General features: G+C 41.8%; 1 protein-coding gene across 2 annotated transcripts; it reads right to left on the bottom strand.

The window, feature by feature from the left end:
• Nucleotides 1–6692: 6692 nt before the first annotated feature.
• ACTG2 (actin gamma 2, smooth muscle) lies at nucleotides 6693–23034 on the bottom strand. 2 transcript variants are annotated; one of them, XM_083368709.1, is made up of 9 exons: nucleotides 22979–23034; nucleotides 19433–19598; nucleotides 18441–18569; nucleotides 17561–17671; nucleotides 17054–17138; nucleotides 15810–15971; nucleotides 8865–9056; nucleotides 7261–7442; nucleotides 6693–6939 (listed from the first exon to the last, which is right to left on the bottom strand). In XM_083368709.1, exons 2-9 carry the CDS (start codon nucleotides 19556–19558, stop codon nucleotides 6796–6798), a joined length of 1131 nt encoding a protein of 376 aa, XP_083224835.1. In that variant the 5' UTR covers nucleotides 19559–19598; nucleotides 22979–23034; the 3' UTR covers nucleotides 6693–6795. The 2 variants fall into 2 exon arrangements, with proteins under 2 accessions (XP_083224835.1, XP_083224834.1); XM_083368708.1 differs by lacking the exon at nucleotides 22979–23034 and adding an exon at nucleotides 20003–22878.
• Between the last annotated feature and the right edge of the window lie 2348 nt (nucleotides 23035–25382).

Below are 25382 nucleotides of genomic sequence, written 5' to 3'. Positions count from 1 at the left end.
TGGGAGGAGCGAAACCAAAGAGGCAGGTCCAGGTGGTTCTGCAAGAGGCACTCCGAAAGCTTCAGGTCGCAAAAGATGGCGACAAAGTTTCTAACCTGGAATGTTAATGGATTAAATTCCCCGCACAAGAGAAATAAAGTTTTTCAGTACTTGAAACAATTTAAAAATGATGTTATTTGTTTACAAGAAATGCATATTCATGCAGTTGATCAAAAATATCTGATAAACTCTAGATTGGGTATACAGTTTAGTGCGTCTGCTCCAGATAAGAAAAATGGAGTAGTCATTTACGTGAAGAAGAATTTAACAGCAAATTTAATTGAAACAGATTAACAAGGAAGATATATTATAATTGAACTTTTAATAGAAGGCAAGAAAATACTTTTGGTTGGATTATATGCTCCTAATCAACAGCAAGGAGAATTTTATAAACTTTTACATAGTAAGATAATTCAATGGGATTATAAATCGTGTATTTTGATGGGAGATTGGAATGGAGTCCTGGACACACAGAAAGACAAAAAAGGTCTTTTCAAAAGCATACCAAATCATGCTAGATTGCCTAATTTTTTTTTTTTTTTGAGATGAAAGATGACTTGGAATTGAGAGATGTTTGGAGAGAAAGAAATTTGGAAGAAAAAGATTTTACCTTTTTTTCTGATAGACATCAATCCTTTTCCAGGATTGACTTTGTATTAACTACTAATGATTTTTTTCTAGGATCAAGAAGATTAAGATATGTCTAAGAACTTTATCAGATCATAGTCCAGTATGGTTGGAATTGGAAAAAGAGAGTGGAGAGAGGAGGTCTTGGAGATAGAATGAAAATCTGTTTAGATATCAAGAAAATGTGGATGAATGTAAAAAACAGATGAAAGAATTTTTTAATACAAATATGTATAAGGGTAGTTCTATTGATATGGTTTGGGATGCAAGTAAAGCTTATATGAGAGGAGTGTTAATATATTTGAATAATAAATATAGGCGTAAATTGGAATATAAGCGAAAAGAGAGGAGGAAATTAAGAGGAAAGAGAAGGCTCTAATTTTGAATCCATCTGATAAGAGGATCAAAGAAGCAATTACTTTGTTAAGAGGTCAGTTTAACATGTTGATGGCAGATCAAGTGGCAACCAACCTACGGTATGTTAAACATAATACTTTTTGTAATGCTAATAAGCCGGGTAAGTGGTTAGCTTATTTGTTAAGGAAGAAACAAAGGTCACGTAACATAGATAGAATAGTATATAAGGGAAAAGAGGTGTTTCAGCAAAATCTTATTAAAAAGGCTTTTGTTGAATTCTATTCTAAGTTATATGTTAGGGATAAGATTCAAGGTATAGATATAGATAGATATTTGCAAGAAGTGAATATCCCTGTTCTTACACAAGAGCAAAGGGAAGGGATGAATCAACTGATAAATGCTGAAGAAATTATTTTAGCAATTAAACAATTAAAGGTGGGGAAAGCACCAGGAACAGATGGCTTGACTGCCGTTTATTATAAAGATTTACAGTTAGAAATGGTGGAACCTTTAAAAGAATTATTTAGAACAATCTAATCCAGCGGAGAAGTGCCTCCATTGTGGAAAACAGCTTTTATATCGCTGATTCCGAAGGAAGATCAAGATCTTACCCAAACCAAAAATTATAGGCCAATATCACTCTTAAATACTGATTACAAGATATTTGCAAAAATTTTCGCAAATAGATTAATGAAGGTAATACAGCAAATGATTCATAGTGACCAAACAGGATTTATAAGTGGTAGACAAATGAAAAATAATGTGAGACATATTGTAGATTTATTGGAATTTTTGGAAAGAAATAACCAGGTCTCTGCAGCACTGATTTTTTTTGGATGCTGAAAAAGCTTTTGATCAATTGGACTGGCAATTTTTATTTAAGGTACTGGAGAAGATGGAGTTTGGGGATAACTTTTTGCAACCTATTAGGGCAATATATCAGAAGCATACAGCTCAAATAATAATTAATGGTACTTTGACAGAAGCATGTAACATTGAAAAGGGGACAAGACAGGGGTGTCTGTTGTCACCTTTGTTGTTTGTTTTAACATTGGAAATATATAAGAGACTCAAATAAAATTAAGGGAATTAAAATAAGAGGTCAAGATTATAGATTGAGAGCATTTGCAGATGACTTGGTTATTACATTAAGTCAACTGACTTACTCAGTTGTAGATTTGATGGAGATAATATTGTTGTATGGAAAAGTTTCTGGATTTAAGATAAATACACAAAAAACTAAAATATTGTCTAAAAATATGACTACAGAACAAAAGGTTGTTTTAGAAGAACTAACTGGATTTGAAATAGTTAAAAAGACTAAATATTTGGGGGTATATCTTTCAGCTTGAAATGTGAAATTATATAAAAATAATTATGAATTGTTGTGGTTAAAAATACAAAAAGAGTTAGATAGTTGGAAAAAATTACAATTATCTTTATTGGGAAGAATTGCAGCAGTGAAAATGAATGTTTTGCCAAAGTTTTTATTTTTGTTTCAAATGATACCTATACTTAAAAAGGATTCAAACTTGGAGGAATGGCAGAAAGGTATTAATAAATTTGTTTGGGCAGGGAAAAGACCAAGAGTAAAATTTAAGATAATGCAAGATGTACGTGAAAGAGGTGGTCTTAAAATGTCCAATTTTAAATTATATTATGAGGCTGCTGCTTTATCATCAATTAGTGACTGGTTTAATTTAACACAAGGGAGATTATTGAGATTATTGGTTGTGATTTGTTATTTGGTTGGTATGCATATTTATTGTATAACAAGAAGGTGGATAATGTTTTTAAGACACATACATTAAGGTATGCTCTGTTGCGAGTTTGGAAAAAATATCGATATAAGTTACATTATGAAATACCAATTTGGGCAATACCTAAATATGCAATAGAAAATATAAATGTGGGATTTAAACATGATGTGACTACATATAAAGAAATTCTTAGGATGGAAAGGAATATATGGCAATTGAAGCCATATAATATTTTAAAAGAAGGGAAAATAGTACAAACTTGATTCCAGTATGGGCAGTTACAAGCTAGATGGAAGGAAGATCAGAAAGTTGGTATTTCGATAACTGATGAAAATTTGGTAAAACAAATTAGAGATCAGGGTCAAGCACATATAAGAAGGATATATAATGCATTGATAGAAATAGACTCAGAAACGGAACTTGTTAAAGATTGTATGATAAAGTGGGCCCAGAATTTTCAGGAGGTCATAACAATGGATACGTGGGAAAAGATATGGGTTAGAAATGTAAAATTTACACAGGCTCAAAATTTAAGAGAGAATTTTTATAAAATATTTTATAGATGACATTTAGATCCTAAAAGATTAGCAAGTATGTATCCGAACTGTCAGCCTAAATGTTGGAGGTGTGGTTGTGATGATGCAACGTATTATCATATATGGTGGACTTGTAAAAAAGTCAAAGCTTTTTGGATTAAAATGCAGAAGATATTTAAGAAAAAGATAAGGTTTTCTCCACAGTTGTTTCTATTGGGTATTATTACAGATTGTACTGTTATAGATACTAAATTGATGTTGAATTTAATTACGGCAGCAAGACTTTTAGTAGCGCAATATTGGAAGAAGGAGGAACTGCCTACTATAGAAGAGTGGACTTTGAAAGTTTCAAACCTGGTGGAAATGGCAAAGATTTCAACATATTTGAAAGAACAATCGCAACAGAGATATATTGTGGAATGGAGAAGATGGATCGAGTATATTCAGAATAAATATGGGACTAAAAAGTTTCATTTAGCATATGAATAAGTATTAGTTTTATATGATGTATTATTAGGTATTCATTATTAGTTAGTAATTTAGTTATGTTTAAGGGGAGTTAAAGTGTGATAGAATTTAATGTGGTTTTTTTTAGTTAGTTAGCATAATTTAGCTTAAGTTTGTAAAAGTTAATACCCTGTATTCAGCTCTGGGAAGTCGGGGGGGGGGAGGGCGAGGGAGGGTAAGTGGGGGGAGGGGGAGGGAGGGAGTTCATGTTTTTAAAATGTATTCTAAAACTTTTCAATTAAAAAAAAAGGATTTATGATGGGTCCTTGCACTTATGACTGCAGCCGCATCCCCAGGGTCACATGATCATGATTTGGGTGCATGGCAGTCGGCATGGCTTTATGACAAGTCATTTAATGGGAGAAACTACAGTTGCTTAACGACTGCACGATTCACATAAAAACCGCAGTGGTTTGCTTAATAACTGCACCAAAAACATTGTAAAATTGAGCCCAACTCACTTAACGGCCACCTAGCTTAGCAATGGAAATTCTGGCCCCAATTCCAGTCATATATTGAGGACTAGCTGGATGATACAGCAGTGGGCTGATATGGAAAAGCTTAAGCAGGCTTGAATTTAAGGTGGGTTGGGAGACCACCAGGAAATGTCAGGGTTAGGTTGAGAAGGCGGCAGCAGCCAACCCATCTTGCTCTCAAGAAAACTACCCAGATGCAGCCGCCCAGTGAATGGGGCTGACCTCCCCACCTCGAAGGCGGCAGCATTCCTTTAATTCCTGCGGAATAGGCAGCCAACGTCAGATGTGCCCAGCTCATTGCATCGACTGCACCGCTGCCGCAGATCCAACTCTAGAACCTCAGGGATGCAGGTGGTCCTTGACTTACGGCCACGCAAGGTGCCAGCCTTTCCTTTGCAACAGAAGGAAGTTGTTCAGTGAATTAGAGCCAGTTCTTTTCACCTTTTGTGCCATAGTTGTTAAACAAATCATTTCAGTTGTGAACTAAATCACAAGGTTGTTAAGTGAACCCAACTTACTGTAGTTTATGGGAAGGCAGCACGGAAAGTCACGAACCAAGATCACGTTACCCCGAGACTGGCAAGCACTGAAATATCTGCTGGCTGCCCAATGTCCAGATGTCAATAGGGGGACGGTGGGAATGTCGTGATGGTTGGAAGCGTGGGGACTGGCCATAAATCACTTTCCTTAGTGCTACTGTAATTTCTAACAATTGGCAGAAAAATGTTTTTAAATCAAGGACTCCATTTACCTAGAAAGGTAGAAATCCCTCCGCATTTCTGTCCTTGCTCCACAGGGCAGGAGCAGAGGCTGGAATGACGTCTTCAGCCCAATCGCTTCCTTGAATGTGGGGGCACTGAAGTCCAAGGTTTTCCCCAACCTTCCTTCCATTGGTGGATTTGATGCCTTTTTCTATTTTTGAATACATCAAATTCTCACTGCAATCAGCATTTTTAATAAAAAAATAATAAAAAATTAATAAAAAATAATTTTAATAAAATTTTAATAAAAAATGCTCCATTTTCTTGTCCAATTCCTTACCTTACGGAACTGAAACAAAAAAACCTGGTTTCTTTTGTATACGTATTTTAAGAATCTTCTGGACTGAAACGTAAATTTGGTCCCTGCATTTCTTTGCCTTGTGACGATAGCCATAGACGATGGAAACGCCTTCTTTACCATGACATTTCCAATAGACATTTGAAACATTTTATATACTTTTCCCAATTTCTCAGGTGTTCAATACAAACAGTACATTATTTGATACAAATTCACGATCAATTTTTTATAATTACATTATAATTCAATGTAAATTTCCAACAGATCATTTTCCTAAACATTGTCAATTTTTATTCCTCATTCTTCCAGTGAATCATTGATAATCATCATTTATTTATTTATTTATTTATTTATTCGTTTTATATACCGCCCTTCTTCCGGAGGACTCAGGGCGGTGTACAGAGCAAAGTAAGTATACAATAAACCAACAATAAAACAAATAAAACCCCAGATCTACAAATAAAACCCCAAATCTATCAGGCCAGGCTGGCTTGCTGGAATAGATAGGTTTTTAAATCTCGCCGAAAGGTGCGAAGGTCGGGGGCCATCCGGATTTCGGCTGGTAAGCGGTTCCAGAGGATTGGCGCACCCACCGAGAATGCTCTCCCCCTGGGGGTCACCAGCCAGCATTCTCTGACCGGTGGCACCCTGAGGAGGCCCTCTCTGTGGGAGCACACAGGACGGAGGGGTGTTGACGCTGGCAGTAGGTGATGAATGTTAAAGATTATAGGATTATATATTTAATGTTACTACAATACCAATTTATTTATCAGCAATCAGTATACATGATGTCAAAAAGTACAAATGAAACCTTAATGATAGATATAACTTGTGGCTCCCATCTGTCTGTTCTTATACAGTATGAGGTTGCTGAACAGAAACTTTTCCACTGGGTTGTATTTATGTACCTGCTTCTATTGAGAAATCATACATATTTATTTTCCTGAAAGCTGGAAATCTTTTCAAAGTGACATAAATAGCTTTATCTAAGTGTTGGTATAAATCTTTTATCACAAAATCATGGCTGACTCATATTTATGACGGTCACAGTGTCCCAGGGTCACATGATCACCTTTTGCAACCTTCTGACAAGGAAAGTCAATGGGCAAACCAAATTTGCTTAATAACTGTGAAACTAATTGAACAACTGTATGTTTCACTTAACAACTGTGGTAAGAATGGTCATAAATTGGGGCAAAATTCACTTAACAAATGTCTCACTTAACAAGAGAAATTTTGGGCTTCATTGTGGTCGTACGTTGAGGACTACCTGTATATGATAAAGCACTAAGATATTTATTGAAAGCAGCTAAAATAACAAGGACAGAGAAAAGGCTTGAAAAACAGTGTTTAATGCTCCTTGCAAGGTTCAGAACTCAATGCAAAGAAAGAAGAAAGGAGTCTTCTGATCTGAGAATAATCTGGTTTTGTTCTTTAGAAGCACTTCCGGTGCACAATGGAAGGGCCGGCTTCGTCATATTCTGGTTTGCTTATCCACATCTGCTGGAAGGTGGAGAGAGAGGCCAGAATGGAACCTCCAATCCAAACAGAATATTTGCGCTCAGGAGGAGCAATGATCTGTGGAAAGATTTTCAAAAGGGTTAGGAGCAAGCAAGTGGATTACAGATCTCACATTTTGGTGGTAGAGAAACCCAGATCCATGAGAACAGCTGTCTTACAGCTGTCTTAAATGAAACTCCATTTATGCGAGTGGTGGGCGCACCTGCCGCTTGTACAAATGGAGCTTCACAGGAATGTCGCTTGCACAAATGGAGCTGTCTGTCCATGCCTGCTGCTTGCGCGGTCTGGTTCAGGACAGGTCACAGCCCAGCACCAGGCCACAACCTAGGGGTTGGGGACCCTGGGCTGAACCCCAAAGTACACCCCAGAGTAGCTTGCCTTTATCTTCATTGTGCTGGGAGCCAAGGCAGTTATTTCCTTCTGCATTCTGTCTGCAATGCCAGGATACATGGTGGTGCCACCTGAAAGAACGTTGTTGGCATAGAGGTCCTTGCGGATGTCAATGTCACATTTCATGATAGAATTGTATGTCGTCTCATGAATACCAGCTGATTCCATGCCTGTGGAGAAAGTACAAGATCACAGGGGCACCATCCCAATTCCAGTGAGGTTTCAGAATTGATCTAGAATTCCCTCTCTAGCTTCAAGGAGGATTTTTGCATCAACCGTTCACCTTGGTTTATCACTGTCACTACCCCAAATACTACTACTGGGCACAATTTCTTTCTGCAGAATATCTTTGGAAAAGATCTGTGCCCCTCTCGTTTCCAGCACTAGTGTTCGGGTAGTAATGGCCAAGGGGATATGCAACACATATAAAAAGAGGCTGGGTTTTGATTGCACCATTGTGGGTGCCATGTTGGCTTGTCTGACCATCATGTACAACAGAAAAACAAAAGCCTTTAGGATTTGTCATTGCTAACTGGCATATAATGGCTAGCTTCACTGAAAATGTGACTTTAGTGTTTCCTACAGTTTCACTGCAAAGGAGTTTATTTCCTTTGGACTACTGTAACGCTCTCTACATGGGGCTGCCCTTGAAGACCACTCGGAGGCTTCAACTGGTGCAGAATGCGGCCGCGCGAGTTGTAATGGGGGTCTCCCGATACTCCCATGTAACACCTCTACTCCGCGAGCTGCATTGGCTTCCGGTTGCCCTCCGGGTGAAATTCAAGGTGCTGGTTATTACCTATAAAGCCCTACATGGCCTGGGTCTGGGCTATTTGAGGGAACACCTGCTGCCGGCATCAAACGCCCTTCGCCCAGTGCGCTCCCACAGGGAGGGTCTGCTCAGGGTTCCGCCGGTAAGAGACTGCCGGCGGGTGACACCCAGGGATAGGGCCTTCTCAGTGGGAGCGCCTGCCCTCTGGAACCAGCTGCCGGTGGAGCTGAGAACTGCCCCCGACCTCCGATCATTCCACCGGGGCCTGAAGACCTGGCTCTTTGAGCTCTCGGGCCCAGGCTGAGGAGAAATTTTTAATTGGGGTTTTAAGTGTACAGGGTCAATTTAATATTTTTTAATTTGGTTTTTAACTTTTGTATGGTGGATTTTTTAATTCCCTGTAAACCGCCCTGAGTCCTCAGGGAAAGGGCGGTATATAAATGTAACTAAATAAATAAATAAATAAATAAATTTCCTTCCATTCATTCTTTAGCAATAGCAATAACACTTAGACTTATATACCGCTTCACAGTGCTTTACAGTCCTCTCCAAGTGGCATATAAGAGTCAGCCTGTTGCCCCCAACAATCCAGGTCCTCATTTTACCGACCTCGGAAGGATGGAAAGCTGAGTCAACCTTGAGCCAGTGAGAAACGAAATGCCGAACTGCTGGCAGCTGGCAATCAGCAGAAGTAGCCTGCAATGCTGCACTCTGACCACTGTGCCATCACAGCTCCTATCCTTCCTTTATCCAGAAAGAGGCACTTTGTCAATGATGCTAAGATGCCCCCAGCTGACCCTCCTCCACAGTAGAGACTCACCAATGAATGAGGGCTGGAAGAGGGTTTCAGGGCAACGGAACCGCTCGTTGCCAATGGTGATGACTTGTCCATCAGGCAGTTCATAACTTTTCTCCAGGGATGATGAGGAAGCTGCCATTGCCATCTCATTCTCAAAATCCAGGGCGACATAGCACAACTTCTCCTTGATGTCCCGCACAATTTCTCTTTCAGCTGTGGAAGACACAGGCCGGTTGCACCTGCAGCAGCCCCCAGCAGGGCACTGAACATGCAGGTGTAAGGCACGTACAAACTGAAATAGGCTCCTCTGAGCCCAGGGCCAAGTTGCAGATATGTCCTGCACTAATCCGTGGTCTGTTAGAAGCCACACAGTCCTGAACTAGCTTGTTTTAACCACAGGCTTGATATATAAAACCTAAAACATGCAGTGGATTGTTCCATGTCCTGCACTGGGCAGACCCACTTTCAAGCCTTTTCTCAGCACTGGTCAGTTGTTCTCTCTTATTCCCATCCTCTGCACAGGACTGTTGTTGGGGGATAAAATAAAAGCAAGTTTCCATGCAAACCACTTGGATCCTGAAGAAAAAGGAGGGATAGAAATCTAAAAAAAATCAATATAGTAATTGACTAATTGACTAAATGCAGATAGAATTGTGACAATCTTTAGAGTTACATCATTAATATGACCATAACTGGGCCAGGCTATACTAGAGTTCCAATATAGTCTAATTTTAGTTATCATTTTAAGGGCAGTAGAGTACTGTAAAAGTTGCTGTTTGATCACACATTCAGCAGCAAAACATCCAGCTGCATCTCATAGCTGTGACATCAGTCATCTGTCCTAGTGCTTTTATTCTTAAGGGCTATGACATCCAATCCCTGTGACTGCAAGGGCCATCATTCTAGAATAAGGCTACAGCTTTTTGGATGTCTGACGCCAGCCAATGAGCCGGTCTGGAAGTTCCACTGGCTCAAAAGCTGGTGCTGCCGAGAGAACTTCGCATTCCTAGACCAGGGTCTGCATTACCTACACGAAGGGCTTCTGGCAAGGGATGGGCTGCACCTCACAAGAATTGGGAAGAATGTACTTGGAAAACAACTGGCTCAGCTTATCTGACGGGCTTTAAACTAAACTGAAGGGGGAGGGTGACCAATCTTTAGGATCTTTAGGATTTAATACCAAGCATAAACCCCAAGACAACCAGACAAACAAGGAGATAGGGAGTGGAAGGAAGGAAGAAAAACTCAGATGCAAAGTAGGAGATGTAGGAAGCATACCCAGGGTTAGCCACAAAGGAGTGAGATGCCTATACACTAACACTCAGTTTAGGGAACAAACAGGATGAACTTGAAGTACTAGTAAACTTGGGCAGTACACCAAGTTTCAGTTGCCGTCACTGAAACTTGGTGGGATGAAACTGACAACTGGAATTCACTGATGGAAGGATACAAGGATACAAACTATTCAAAAGAAACTGACCAAACAAAAGAGAAGGTGGAGCTGTATTATTTGTAGAGATCACTTCCTCTCTACAGCCATGCACACAACAAAGGATGAAAGTCCTCTAGAATGCATACAGGTCAACATAAAAGGAAAAAAGAATGACATTGCCATAGGTGGATACTACAGGCCACCCAACCAAGCAGAAGAAATAGATGAACTTTTTGCCCATTAACAAACACACCACAGTAGTAAGGAGACAAACTCTGCACCAAGTGAGAAATTGAACAGATTCCTAACAAACTTAGTTGACAACCTAGTCATCCAAAAGGTAGAGGAGGGAACTAGAGGCTATACAGTAATGGACCTTATTCTTACTAAGAGAGAAGAAATTAGAGGGTGTTGAAGTTGCAGGAACTTCGGGGGAGTGTGACCGTGTCATATTGAAATTCAATTCAATGCAAACACAAGCAATAGAACATTATCAAACTAGGATCTTAGATTAAAAGAGCTGATTTCAACAAACTTAGAGCTTCCGAAGGATTCCATAGATGAAAATCTTACAGAGGAAAACAACTAAGAAGCTCAGGAAACACTAAAAATGTGATTATTAAAGCTCAGTCCAGCACAATACCACTGAAAGAGAAAAACCAGAAATCCAAGAAGAAACCAGTATGGTTGCACAAAGATCTCTCTCTGATAAAGTGAAAGACAAAAAAGATAGATATAAAAAATGGAAAGATTTTATATTATACCAATATATAACCCGAACCTGCAAATATGAAGTCAGGAAAGCAAAGGCTCAGAATGAATTAAGTCAAAATATAATGTCAAAAATAATTTTAAAGTTTCTTTCAACATATAAAAAACAAAAAAGTCAAGGAAACAATTGGTCCACTGATGGGAGAAGATGGCAAGGAAGTAATGGGCAGCATGGAAAAAGCAGAGCTGCGTAATTCTTTCTTTGCATCTGTCTTCACACAAAAAGAAAAACTAGCCCAACCTAATGGAAATAGAACAGAACAAAAGACAGACTAGGAATACAAATTAAAATCAGCAACAAAATGATAAGATAACACTTGTTCTCTCTAGACAAGTTCAAATCACCAGGTCCTGAACATCCCAGGGTTTTGAAGAAGCTGGCAGAAATGATTATGGAAACAGTGTACCGTATCTTGCAAAGATCCTGGAGCACCGTGGAACTACCAGAGGACTGGAAAAGAGCTGATATGGCTCCCATTTTCAAAAAAAAAAAAAAAAACAGATGCAGGAAACTACAGACCAATCAGCCTAACATCAATACCCGGGAAGATACTGGAAAAGATAATCAAGCAACACCTAGAAGCAAGCAAAATTATAACCAGGGTTTGTCAAAAATTAATCATGCCAAACAAATTGATAAAATGACAAAATCAGTGGACCAGCAAAATGCGGGATAGACAGCATCACCACCAGATGGATTTGTAACTCGCTGACAAACTGCACTCAACAAGTAATCCTTAATGGAACTACATCTACATGAAGAGAAGTAAGCAGTGAGGTACCACAAGATTCTGTTTTAGGCCCAGGACTCTTCAATATCTCCATAAACAATTTAAATGAGGGAATAGAAGGGGAACTTTTCAGATCTGCAGATGACACCAAGCTGGCAGGCATAGCCAACTCCCCAGAAGTTTAACCAGATGAATCATGATAGACATGAACAAAATGGAATTCAATGGTGAGAAAAATACAGTTTTACATTTAGGCAAGAAATACCAAATGTACAGGTAAAGATTAGATGAAACATGGCTCACTAGCAGTAACTTTGAGAGGGATCTTGGAGTCCTAGTGGTCAGTCACTTAAATGTAAGCCAGCACTGTGCTGCAGCCATAAAAAGAGCCAATGCAATGACCCAAAGATGGAGTCTACAAACGAAGAAAATCACAGTTTAACCCAGACAAAGAAAAATCTGCAAGATTTTACCATAATATTGGAAATGGAAAAGATATTTTATTTTTCAGGACTTCAAAACAAAACTGAGGATAAGAAAGAAGATTTGATAAAATGGACTAGAGATGTCAGCAGAACCACTAGAGCAGGGGTGTCAAACTCAGTTTCATTGAGGGCCGCATCAGCATTGCGGTTGCCCTCAGGGGGCCGGGTGGGTGTGGCCAGGGTGGGCGTGGCCTACTGAGTGGGCGTGGCTAGAGTGCATATGGCCTGCTGGGTGGGCGTGGCTAGCTCTACATCGTTGGCATCAAGGGTGCCTATGGGGGCCTGGGCAGGAGTGGGACAGATCTGAGGGTCTCTGGGCCAGGGCCAAGGCAGTGGGGGCAGTTCCTTCACTGTTTCCAGGATGGCTTCAGGGGCCACATGAAACCACTTCGCGGGCCGGATCTGGCCGCCGGGCCTTGTGTTTGACATGTCTGCACTAGAGCTTGGGAGACAAAAGATGAAAAGAGAAATTGAAGGAGAAGGAAAGTGGAGGCTTCTAAACGAATATAAAGGGTGAAATTCCCCCTCAAAAGCACCTTACTCAATTTGTCTTTCCCATTTTTAACAACACTTATAAAAATACAGGAAGAATCCCCTGGCAAGCTGAACACACTGACCCAGAAAGCTGCCTGGCCAAAGAAGGTGGCGAGAGCCAGACTCAAGAGAGATAATGTGATCTAACAGACGGAGTACTACATGACTAAACCCTTGTTTGAATATGGTTGAAGGAATAGTTAAATTATGGACATGAATGGGTTTCATAGTAAGAGAGATGTGATTCATAAATAGTATAGTATTTTTTTATGATATGGGAAACGTAAAATACTGGAATGATTTAAATGTATGAAATGTTTTGGATATTTAAATATAATCAATTTTGAAAAAATAATAATTGACAAGAAATGTTTTGACTAGTGAGGGAAAATTAAGCTTAAACAAGAATTCTGAAAACAGGATCTACAGCAATTTACATGATAATTTTTGGCAAATTATAAAGCAAGCTGATTTGAAAAGATTGATGTTACCATTATTCGTATAAATATTAGAAAAATCTTTATATTCAACTTTATATGTATTGAAAATACTAAGAACTATAATTGCTTAATGTTGGTAAAAGGAGAATATTATTGGAAGAAGGATCAAGGAAAGGTATTTCTAGTTAGGATGTTGATTATGAAATCATAGAAATTAACTATTAATGATTGTTAAATATATGAATCCAGACAACACGTTGTTTACCAAGTAACAAAGATTGTTATTGTAAAAAATCAAATCAACCAGTGGAACAGCTTGCCTTCAGAAGTCATGGGTACTCCATCATTGGAGGCTTTTAAGAACAGACTGGACAGCCATTTGTCTGAAATGGTATAAGCTTTCCTGCTTGAGCAAGGAGTTGGACTAGAACAGGGCTTTTCATCCAGTGGTACGGGTACCACCTGTGGTACATTGGCACCTGGCAGGTGGTACACGACCATCCTAGAAAAGTGGTAGTGGGGGAGGGGAATGAGCTGAACCGCATAAGCCTGAGCGAGATGACTGGAGCTGCAGGGCTGTCAGGGCTCAGTGGAAGCGCCAGGATCAGCACCAGGCTCCAGCTGGAGCTCACTGCTGATCCTGGCGCTTCTGAGCCCAGAAGAAGCGCCGATCAGCTGGAATGTTGCAGCATCTCCATGGTCTTGTGATTTACATTCAGATGCTTGGCAACTGATCCATATTTATGACAGTAACAGTGTCCCAGGGTCATGTGAAGTGACCAAAACCTGCTGCAACCATCCAGCAGACCGGGGGAATAAAAACCAAACACCCCCCCACCCCACCCCCGCTGCCAATCCTCAACAGAAATGCTCACAACAATGAAAACCTTGGACAGGAGGAAGAGCACCGCCGGGCAGGCAGGCAGGTGTCTTGCTCGGCTGTGGCTTGGGGGGAACTTTTTCAGTGTCATTGTAACTTCAAACAGTCACTAAGCAAACAGTTGTAAATCGAGGACTACCTGTACTTCATCACTTTTTTCCTTTTTTTTTTGGTCATCAAGTTTTTGACACCTTGCTAGGTGACTGGTGGTACTCGGATGTTGCCATATCCTAAAAGTAGCACAATGGGTCAAAGGTTGAAAAGCCCTGGACTAGAAGATCTCCAAGGTCCCTTCTAACTCTGGTGTTCTATTTTCTATGTTCCTTGGGCTGAATGAAGGTGGGGACCTAGACGCTGAGTGCTTGACTTTCAGCAGGAGGTAAGCTGCTGATTTGGTCTGTCAAGCATCAGGTACAGCAGACTGAAACAAGCACATTCAACTCTTTGGTCAAGCTTTGAGGCCTATTGTGTCAATCAAACTCCAAGCTGTTTGAAGTTTGGGTGACAAAGTAAAACCAGATCTTGGTGACTGACAAAAAAATATAATGGTAGCATATCTGTGTCCTTATTTACCAGCTCTGAGAGAGATGGGTGGTTAACAAAGATGAAATATAAACAAACTAACTTTGTAAGTTGCCCAAAGTCCTGTGACAACTAGAAGAGCAGCAAATTAATTTAATAAAATAAATATGTTTTTCTCTTAGGTGAAAGCAGGGTTTTTCCCAATGATTTCCTGGGAAGTGTAGCTTTGTGGGAGGGAACCTGCACTCGCTGATCCTCACTGTAGCCATAAAGATCCTTGCATGGAAGTCATGATGTAGACCTATAAAATGGGCTCATCTACACAGAGATGACATGTCATAAAATCACCAGTCACATCACAAACTAAGCCTCCAAGCAGGAATTAAAATTAAAGCTCTGCTGCTTCCACCTGTAAACTTCCAGTGAAGGGGAGAATATCACCTCTCTGGATCAAACTGCTTGACTTTTTAGAAATCAGAATCTATCTTCTGGAAAATTAAAACCCTTCTGTGGTGTCCGGCTTTCTGTAAAAAGAGAGCATAAGTTCTGAGCTTCTTCTACGTGACATCCTTCAGGGGGCCATCACGCATTTCTCCCTCCAGACTTCTCCTTTCTCAAGACTAAGCATATGCAGCTCCTTCAATCTACCTTTATCAGACTTAGTTTCTAGTTAATAAAACAGAGTGGAATGATTACTTCCCAGGGTTTAGAAATTATATTTCCGTTGGTGCAGCCTAAAGTTGCATTTGCTACCGTCACAGTCCCTTCATACTTATGGTTCAGATTCAGCTTGCCATCAATTATTCCAAGAACTGTCCAATAGATGCCATTACCAGGCAAAGTATCCTCCACCTTACATTGCATTCTATGCCCTGAGTGCAAAACCTTAACTTGTTCTTGGATAAACTTTGCTTTCAACCCATTTTCCCAACCTCTTAAGATCATTCTGAGGGCTGTGTCTGCTTTTAGGACACTCTTCAGGGCAGCTATGCATCCATTAAATTGCCATGTCATCCAGACCATGCTCACTCCAGCCTGGCTTTGTACATGGGCATGAAGGACTTTGTTCCCTGAAAGAAGAGCCGTTTTCTTCCTTGGCAGAGAAAGAAATGCTAATACAGTCTCCCCTCCACATCACTGCAGAGCCTAAGTAGTCTCAATCCCACCTTACCGGTGGTGACAAAAGAGTAGCCTCTCTCTGTAAGGATTTTCATGAGGTAGTCCGTAAGATCCCGGCCAGCCAGGTCCAGGCGCATAATTGCATGAGGCAGGGCATAACCTTCATAAATGGGCACATTGTGAGTGACACCATCACCAGAGTCCAGGACGATACCTTGAAATTAAAAAAAAAGGGGAAAATATTTTTTTCCTCCCACCTACTAGCAAAAGCAGGGTGTGTAAAACCTCAAGAGAGATGCCCATTTGTGTGTGGCTTAAGGCTACCGTCACAGCCTCCCTTCCCTAGCCTGAAGTCCCTTGGAGCATTCATAGGGGTCCAAGGTAGCTGGAGACCTGCCCTTAGAGGCCATTGAGACTTTGCCCATTATAAGTATTGATCTCCAGCACAAGCTTATAAACTTGCATAAGGCCAATTGGCTATGGCTTCACCTAAAGAATCCAGACAAGAGATTAAACCAGCCTGGCTAGAAGTTGCATTTATCATGTTCCAAGTACCAGCAGGGAAAGCTGGAGCAGATTGGTAAGGGGAAGCAGCTGGTAGAAGATGTCCATGGAGCCCTTCTAAGCAAGCCTTTAAAGCAAATGCCAGGTTCTTGCAGCCCCAGGAAGAAATGCAGCTGCTTTAAACAGCTTTATTTCCCTTTCAGCAGCGCTGTTGGACTTATTTCTGGATTTGCTGTAGTTGTAGTTGTAGAGTCTTTCAGATGAGATGGGTGGTGTAGAAATGTGATGAATTAAATGCTATGTGTCAATGCTGCTAACATTGGATGTTCTTGCTTTGACAACATATGGAGATGCAGCCATTTTCCTTCTTATGTTTTACTCTTAGAGTTAGAATTAGTTGATGCTGGGGGGAGGAGGAGGAATGTGTGTGGGAGTTAGTTAGACATAACAATATTGCAGTAATATGAGAGTCAAGGTTTTTTGAAATAAGAGATGATAAGAATTGGCGGGTTGGAGAACTGGAGGGAAAGACTGCACTTCAAATTAATTGGAGAATGTGATTTATGACTGTTAATTAGAGGAGGGATTTGTGCTAGATACTATGTGTTCAGGGGAGGGGAATTCAAATTTTGCCTTCACTTATGTTTGTGCCGATGTTATGCTACTCGAATAAAGATTCTTTAAGGAAAACAATGCCTTGAAGTGCTTTGAAGAGTTTCATCTGTTGGAACCATGATACTATGTATGTATATATGTATGTTACAAAATCACACAGAGGACTGAAGTACTCACCAGTGGTTCGGCCAGATGCATAAAGAGACAACACTGCCTGGATGGCAACGTACATGGCCGGGACATTAAAGGTCTCAAACATGATCTGGAGGAGGAAAAACAAAAATCAGGAACAGGTCCAAGACTGGAGAAACCAACCACTAAGAAAGGGGTTTTTCTCAATAATTCTTGGGAGCTGTTGTGCAAAATCCAAGGGGCACCCTCTATAACTCTAAAAACAGGGGATCCAATCCTCTGTAAGACTCTCTTGAAAATGAAGAGGATCTGTCCAAGGGGAGATCTCCACTTCTGGTTTTGCCTAGGAAGCTTCTGAACTGCCTGCTTTCTGGGCCTCCCAAATCCTTCTTTGCACAGATCACGTTGACCAACATCTCAAGTTCTGCCCATGACACTAGCTTGCAGCAGAACCAGGATTTCTGCCTGCTTGCCGTCATGAGGATGCAGGCGAAGTAGCTCCATCCCACATATCTGCCCTTTCCCACAGCAGCCTTGGGATGGAGGATTTACCTGGGTCATCTTCTCTCGATTTGCCTTGGGGTTCAGGGGTGCCTCTGTGAGCAACGTGGGGTGTTCTTCCGGGGCCACTCGCAATTCATTGTAGAAGGAGTGGTGCCAGATCTAGACAAAAGGACAGTGTTGCTGAGCTTCATTTGCAGCAGGAGGGGGTTTAGAACGATCAAACGCAGCTACTCTAGCACTGGGACCCCCACTGCAGCTGGCTCCCCATGGCTATTCATATTCAGCTGGCCCTCCACGGGTGCTCCTTCCCTGCTCCTTCCTCCCTGATGATTCACAGAGGGACAACTGGCTGTGTAGGACATTTAACCAAGCATCCCGGCAGGTTCGGGCGCTGGGGAGGCAGGAGGTGCGGTGGTTGCTTTGCTGCAGTCAGCACAGAGCATCCTCCGCATGGGGGGGGAAGCAGCCCGTGGGGGTGGGGGGGTTTCCCCTTCCCAGCAGCCCTGGGATCGGGACCACCTGACCAGCTCGCTACGTGGTCAGATCAGGTGGGCTGGGGCTGCCCGACCGGCCTGAAGAGCAAACAGGAAAAAAAAAGAGCCTTAAAAGGTTTAAGTGGGAATTGGTAGTGATGACATTTTATAAGGTATTGTTGCCCTTTGTGTATCAGATATAAAAGATTCATACTTTAACATACATCCCAGAAGCTTTTTTTCTGGGGTAATTCAATTAAATGCACATCTGTCTCCAATTCCAATTTTATTTACTTGGAAACTGGCAGGTTGTGGTTTGAACTAGCTGATTAAATTCCAACAGACAAATCAATCAAGGCATAAGAAAGTGTGCCTGAATTCTCTCCAGCTGCTTCCAGTCAGAAATTTTGCTTAAAGACCTGAAGGTCAGATACATCCTTTGAGTAAAAGCCCACCTTCTCCATGTCGTCCCAGTTGGTGATGATGCCATGTTCAATGGGGTACTTCAGAGTCAGGATTCCTCTCTTGCTTTGGGCCTCGTCCCCCACGTAGCTGTCTTTCTGGCCCATCCCCACCATCACGCCCTAGAAAGCAAAGGCCGGGCAGGGGGTAAGGGCAAGCAGGCAAAGGAGGCAGAACCTACTACAAGTGTTGAAAAACGTTTAATTTTCTCCAGCCAGGGCAGACTCGACTCCTTGGCCTAGAAAGGGGCCAAGTGCTATCCAACATTCATAGGGCAGCTTGACCTTTTCACAAACTTTAACAAACAAGAATTGGAGTGTTGTCATAGCTGAGCTGGTATGAAAAGGCCCCTCCCCTCCTAGAGAATGAAATATTTTGGAGAATATTAAAAGAGGCAGAATATTATATTTCCCCTAAGGGAGAAGGGGAGAAACATGTTTTTAAAGGCAGAAATAGGAAAAACAGCTTCAAGCAGAAGCCTGAAGTCTTTTGTAATGGAGATTTTGTAATCCATTCAGAAAGACGTCTGTCTGTCTGCTTTTTTCCAGGATCAGACTTAGATCCCGGATGAGGCTGGAGCCAAACAAACTGTCCATTTCTAGGGGTCTGATCTCATTCCTATAGAAAATGCTAAAAGGTCTGCAGTTGAAACAACTCAGACTGAATCTTCTTCAGACATTTGACTTGTTGTATTTTGAGGGTGATTGCTAGTTTCATACATCCAAATGCAGGAGATGTGTGACTTTTGCATTATTAGCATTTAATGTACATTTTCTTGATTGTTCTTACATGAAGCATTTTCCTTTCAGATTTTAATTAGTAGCATTTCATCTCCTCTTTTCTCCGAATACCTTTGATCCTGTGGTTGTTTTCAGCAGGAGAGGAACTGACCATCTTGATGCTCTGGATCCCTTAGCAGGCTTTTGCACCCCTTCTGAGTACATAATCACTCCCCACCCCCCAAAAAAGAGCTTGAGATACCAACCTGATGACGTGGGCGGCCCACAATGGAGGGGAAGACTGCGCGAGGAGCATCATCCCCAGCAAAGCCAGCCTTGCACAGCCCAGAGCCATTATCACAAACCAAGGCCGTTGTCTCCTCTTCACACATGGCTCCGATAAAAAGTGGTGCAGGGGACCTCACAGGGGACCTGGAAGGACAGAATAGTTTGGCTGTGCTGGGAAGCTGATGGTTCTTTGCTTGGAAGAACTGGGGTGGGTAGGCAAGCAGCGGCAGCAGGACTTATGGCAGGTAGCACAGCAAGCCCCAGGTCCAAGTCAGAAGGGGAAGAAAGCACATCTGGGGAAACTGTTTCTGAAGGCATTGAGCCACAGAGACGTCTCTCTGCATGGGCTTCCAAAAAATGCCAGCGGGAGCAGATCAGGAACTCTTGCAGAAGTTTTGTTGCTACATCACAAAATGCAATTTCTTGGATTCTTTAAGCAGAACCTTGCTTGACAGGCTAACTGGAAGGAAACCATACTATATGTCCAACAATCAATCAATTTTATTTAGGCCCGAAAGGCCCAAAAGATATATGTGTGCTGCACTTACTGGTGCCTATAAAACCCATCATGCTGACATCTTAGCAGCTCCCCCTCACTGGATTTCAGCTTTTCGAGAGGCAAACCAGAAGCCTTGATTGATAGTAGCTGCAGCTTATCCTTACAGGTGCACCCAAGGAAGCTGTATCTCGAGGGAGAAGTATTAGCAATGGATGGGGACAAGAGAATTTTGTAGCAAATGAACTCAGGATTGCTAATGGGGATTTTGCCTGTGCTGTGCCCTCCAGCTGCTGTTCCTTGCCCAACTGAGACAAAATGCCTCTGATACAAGAAGAGCATTTCACTGCATGGAAAAGTCCCAAAGAAACTTCAGTAGGATAAAACAGAAAACAAGAAGTCTTTGCTACCACTAGATGGCTCTTCGAAATGACATAGCCAACCTACAGCACCTCATAGGGTTTTGTTGAAAAAAATCTGATGAGAAGGCACTAGGCTGCCATTGAGCTCTTGTACAAAAGGTGGGGGGCATCAAATAAATCAAAAATAAATAAATCTTCTTATTATATCAAGGAGTTGCTGATATAGTTCTACAGAGGAATTACTGAGTCTGTCATTTGTATTTCTATAACTGTCTGGTTTGGCACAGCAACCAAATGGGGCAGATAGACACTTCAACAGATAGGACTGCAGAAAAAACAATTGCTACCACCCTGCCTTCCATCGAGGACCTGCATGCTGCATGAACCAGAAACTGAAAAAATATTTATAGACCCCCTCACATCCTGGACATAAACTATTTCAACTCCTTCCCTTAGGATGCCACAATAGGGCATAGCATGCCAAAACAACTAGACATACAGTTTCCCCCCCCCCCCAGTGCCATTATTCTGCTAAACACGTAATTCCCACAACACTGTCTTCTACCTAAGTATATTTATCCATGTAGTGTGGCTGTTCTCTTTCTCACCTTTCTTATTACCTACTCCTATTGGTATCTTGTAATTTATCACTTTGTTGTTGGTATGTATACTGAGAGCTTATATACTGGACACAAATTCCTTGGGTGTCCAGTCACACTTGGCCAATTAAGAATTCTATTCTATTCCATTCCTTTCCATTCTTATTCTACTCTATTCTACTCTACTTTATTCTTATTCTAGTCTGTTCTGTTCTATGCTGTGCCATGCCATGCCATGCCAGCATGTAGGCCAGGGCTACGAATGTACAATAGCTATTGGTACAATCCATAATGACTCTCTACACTCAGAAGAGTGAGCATCTTTGCTGGAATCAAATACAGCCCTTTCCACCTGGGTCTACCCCAAATAAATGGATGATGCTCTGTTCCATCCCTTCACATTCAGGGAATTCTTGACCAGCAATTCCCAGCCCACACTAGAGATTCCACATGTCCTGTGTGACCCAGTGCAGTTTAATGACCAAAGGGCAACTTCATATTCATCTCTAAAGATCATTGGGTAATATTAAACTAATATTTTGTATCAACTTTTTTCCCAATTGCCAACTAACTAAAAATAACTGCTGCGTTTGAATTAAATTTTCTTTCAGCTTTATATCTTTAGCTTTTAAGGATACCATAAGTCATTCTAATATCCAAAGAGGCAACAGAGGCAAACAGGCTCAGCACTTTTGCAGACCAAAAGACTCCAGTCTTTGCTCTATCCCAGTCCAGGCTGTGTTTCTCTCCTCACTTCAGGACTTAATGCATGTTTAGGTAAAGTAGGACGTAATGAAGGTCTCCCAGACCACACAGCTCTTAAAGCTAACCAGCTACAGAAAGAGGAAGGAAAGATGATGTTCCCAACCTCAACATTTGCTTCTCTAAAAGTAAAATTCTTAAAGTATTTGAATGAAAACCTGGAAGGAGCAGAAACATCCATGATGGTTTAGTGGTCCCCAACCTTTCTGGCTTTGCAGACCGGTGTGTGGGGGGAGAGGAAATGGTTCTGTGTGAGTGGCAGGCTTTGCACGTGCGCATGAGTGCCGCCGCTCATGCAAATGTAGCTGCATGCATGTGCTCACCTGCCACTTGCATGGTCCTGTTCCAAATAGGCTACGGCCCAATCTCAGGCTGTGGCCCGTGGGTTGGGGATCCCCGGTTTGGGGGATTTCATGTCTAATTTCCTCCCCCAGACGATGCGGTATTATGATGAATTTAAACAATCCATCTTTTTTAGCACAAGAAGCATGGCAATGTGAGACCTGGTGATTTGCTAGAGTCCCTTGTCAGTAGATGGCCACAACCTCTGAACTTTCCATCCATCCCAACAGCTCAGCACATGAATCACAAAGCTGTTATGGAGGAGAGCTCCAGCATGGGTGAAAGTAAAGAGAAACATGAGGTACACCAAGACTTTCCCCAAAAATGAAAATAATCTTTTCTAGTTCTGCCTTTTTAGAAAAAAGCCTCTCCCTATATTTCAAATCCAGGCACAACATCCCACTTTTGTAACATTAAAAAAGAACAAACGGTCAGATTCTAGGAACTGATACTTATTTCAGTGGAATTTTTTTAAAAAATACAAATGTATTAAAGTAACGGAATAAAAAATTTGGGGAGGTAGTAGGAATGGAATAACATGTGATCTGCCTGTCTTGAATCATATGCAACATTCAGAAATAGCAATCCAAATGCTACACAATTTTCCCCAACGTTTGTTTCCAAACTGCCAGATCCAGCTTTTCCTGATCCTCCAATTTAGGTCCTCCCTTCCCTCATTCTGGAAGCCACGACAGAAGCTGCTGAGGGTGTTTCACCCCTCCTGCAACTGAGACCTGCCAAAAGATTAAACACAATCTCTTTGTCAGTAACTCAAGAGTTTTGGGGGCTATGCAAAGATTCCCTGGGACTCTGAGAGGACCTAAAACACCAGAGACCTGACTGCTGTTTCTCAATCCAGATGGGATCCAACTACCACTTCTACTTTCAAAAGCAGCAGCCACAATTTTCAGAGGCAGCCCTTCCCAGTCTTCTCCCTGAGCAGAACCTTTCCACCTTACTCACCGAGTGCAGAAGAAAATTCCTTTCCTCAGGGACTTTGCTCTGGGGATGCCTTCTGTATAAATACCAGTGAGATTATAAAACCCCAGAGGCGGATCTTCCCCCAATCAAGACCCTAAAAAGGCCAATGAGTAGCATGTTAGCCATATAAGGTGCTTTATTTCAGTATATTGACCTTGGCTGATGGTAGAACAGAGCCCAGTGAATTGTAAGAAAAATGTGTGCGGTAAAAAAGTTGGAAAGCAACGCCTCAGTTGTGAATTCGCTCCTTCTTTGCTACACTTTCAATAAACAAGTGAGGGTCAAGTCCTTATAAGCTACAGTTGGAGAAGGAGGAAGGAAGGGAGAGAGGGAGGGAGGGAGGAAGGAAGGAAGGGAGGGAGGGAGGGAGGAAGGAAGGAAGGAAGGAAGGAAGGAAGGAAGGAAGGAAGGAAGGAAGGAAGGAAGGAAGGAAGGAAGGGAGTTGCAGCACCAAGCAATGAGGTGAGAAAGCTTCCCAGAAAAGCAAGGCTCTTGAAGGCAAATCCTTCAAGACAAAGAATCTCCCTGCTGCTGGGAAGATTGCAAGGATGTCCTTTCACTTGTGGAGAGCCATGGGATGAGCATGAAAGCAAGAAGGTGCACCCCAGAGTCTAATCAATTTGGGAAGGCTGAGGGTGGATTGGGACCTGGAGGTCAGATCTGTGCCTTTCCTGCCACTGAGAAGTCTGCTTCATTTTTGCAAGTCTTTTACTTTGTTTTGCTAAGTTTGTACCTGACAGAACCAGCACCTGATCTGCAATAAACACAGATCTACCATGATTTGTGGTAGGCTTAAGCTAACAAAATGGCAACTAATCTGGGCACAATGACAGTTTGGGGTATATTATGGCTGTTCTCAGAAAACATCTATTTTGCAGAATCTAAAGAGGCCTCTTGAATCCAGCTCCACCCAGGTCATCTGCTGGAGCCTACAAAGCTCTCTTGGGCAAAATTTCTCTTGGCCACTTAAACATCGTTCTTAGTATGTGTCTATTTTTCAGATGCCCTTCATGGATTACTGCCTTGTCGTGGCAAAGGGGCTTGCGTAATTCAATGAAGCTATGAGCTATGCCGTGCATGGACAGGTCATAGCAGAGTTCTGACAAAACGTGATCCACTGGAGGAGGAAATGGCAACCCACTCCAGTATCTTTGCCAAGAAAACCCCATGGACAGTACCAAAAGGCAAAACGATATGACGCTGGAAGATGAGCCCCTCAGGTCGGAAGGCGTCCAATATGCTACTGGGGAAGAGCAGAGGGCTAGTACTAGTAGCACCAGAAAGAATGAAGCGACTGGGCCAAAGCCGAAAGGATGCTCAGCTGTGGATATGTCTGGTGGTGAAAGGAAAGTCCAATGCTGTAAAGATTTTTTCTCCATAGGAACCTGGAATGTAAGATCCATGAATCAAGGAAAGCTGGACGTGGTCAAACAAGAGATGACAAGACTAAACATTGACATCTTAGGTATCAGCGAACTAAAATGGACAGGAATGGGTGAATTTAATTCAGATGACCATCAGGTATACTACTGCGGGCAAGAATCCCTCAGAAGAAATGGAGTAGCCTTCATAGTCAATAAAAGAGTAGGAAAAGCAATACTGGGATACAATCCCCAAAATGACAGAATGATCTCAGTTCGAATCCAAGGCAATCCATTCAATATCACAGTAGTCCAAGTCTATGCCCCAACCACCGGTGCTGAAGAGGATGAAATTGACCGGTTCTATGAAGCCCTACAGCACCTTATAGAACTAACACCAAAAAATGATGTCCTTATCATCATGGGGGATGGGAATGCTAAAGTAGGAAGCCAAAAGATAACTGGAATAACAGGCAAGTTTGGCCTTGGAGTACAAAATGAAGCAGGGCACAGGCTGATAGAGAATACAATGGTCATAGCAAACACTCTTTTCCAACAACCCAAGAGACGGCTTTACACATGGACATCACCAGACGGTCAACACAGAAATCAGATTGACTATATACTCTGCAGCCAAAGATGGAGAAGCTCTATACAGTCAGTAAAAACAAGACCAGGAGCTGACTGTAGCTCAGACCATGAGCTTCTTGTTGCAAAGTTTAGGCTGAAATTAAAGAAAGTAGGGAAAAGCGCTAGGCCAGTCAGGTATGAATTAAATCATATCCCTGTTCAATATACAGTAGAGGTGACAAATAGATTTAAGGATTTAGATCTGATAGACAGAGTGCCTGAAGAACTATGGACAGAGGTTCGCAACATTGTACAACAGGTAGCAACCAAAACCATCCCAAAGAAAAAGAAATGCAAGAAAGCAAAATGGCTGTCTGAGGAAGCTTTGCAAATAGCTGAGGAAAGGAGGGAAGCGAAAGGCAAGGGAGAAAAAGAAAGATATGCCCAATTGAATG

Source organism: Vipera ursinii (assembly GCF_947247035.1).
Source record: "Vipera ursinii genome assembly, chromosome: 8".
NCBI lineage: Eukaryota > Metazoa > Chordata > Lepidosauria > Squamata > Viperidae > Vipera > Vipera ursinii.
This window is presented reverse-complemented; position numbering and strand designations above follow the sequence as displayed.

Coding starts and splice junctions, on each gene's coding strand:
- ACTG2 (XM_083368708.1), bottom strand. CDS start 20,292: ATGCTCTTCTTGTATCAGAGGCATTTTGTCTCAGTTGGGCAAGGAACA. Junction 19,599..20,002: donor GATGGGTTTTATAGGCACCA/GTAAGTGCAGCA, acceptor CTGTCCTTCCAG/GTCCCCTGTGAGGTCCCCTG. Junction 18,570..19,432: donor TGGGCCGCCCACGTCATCAG/GTTGGTATCTCA, acceptor TTTGCTTTCTAG/GGCGTGATGGTGGGGATGGG.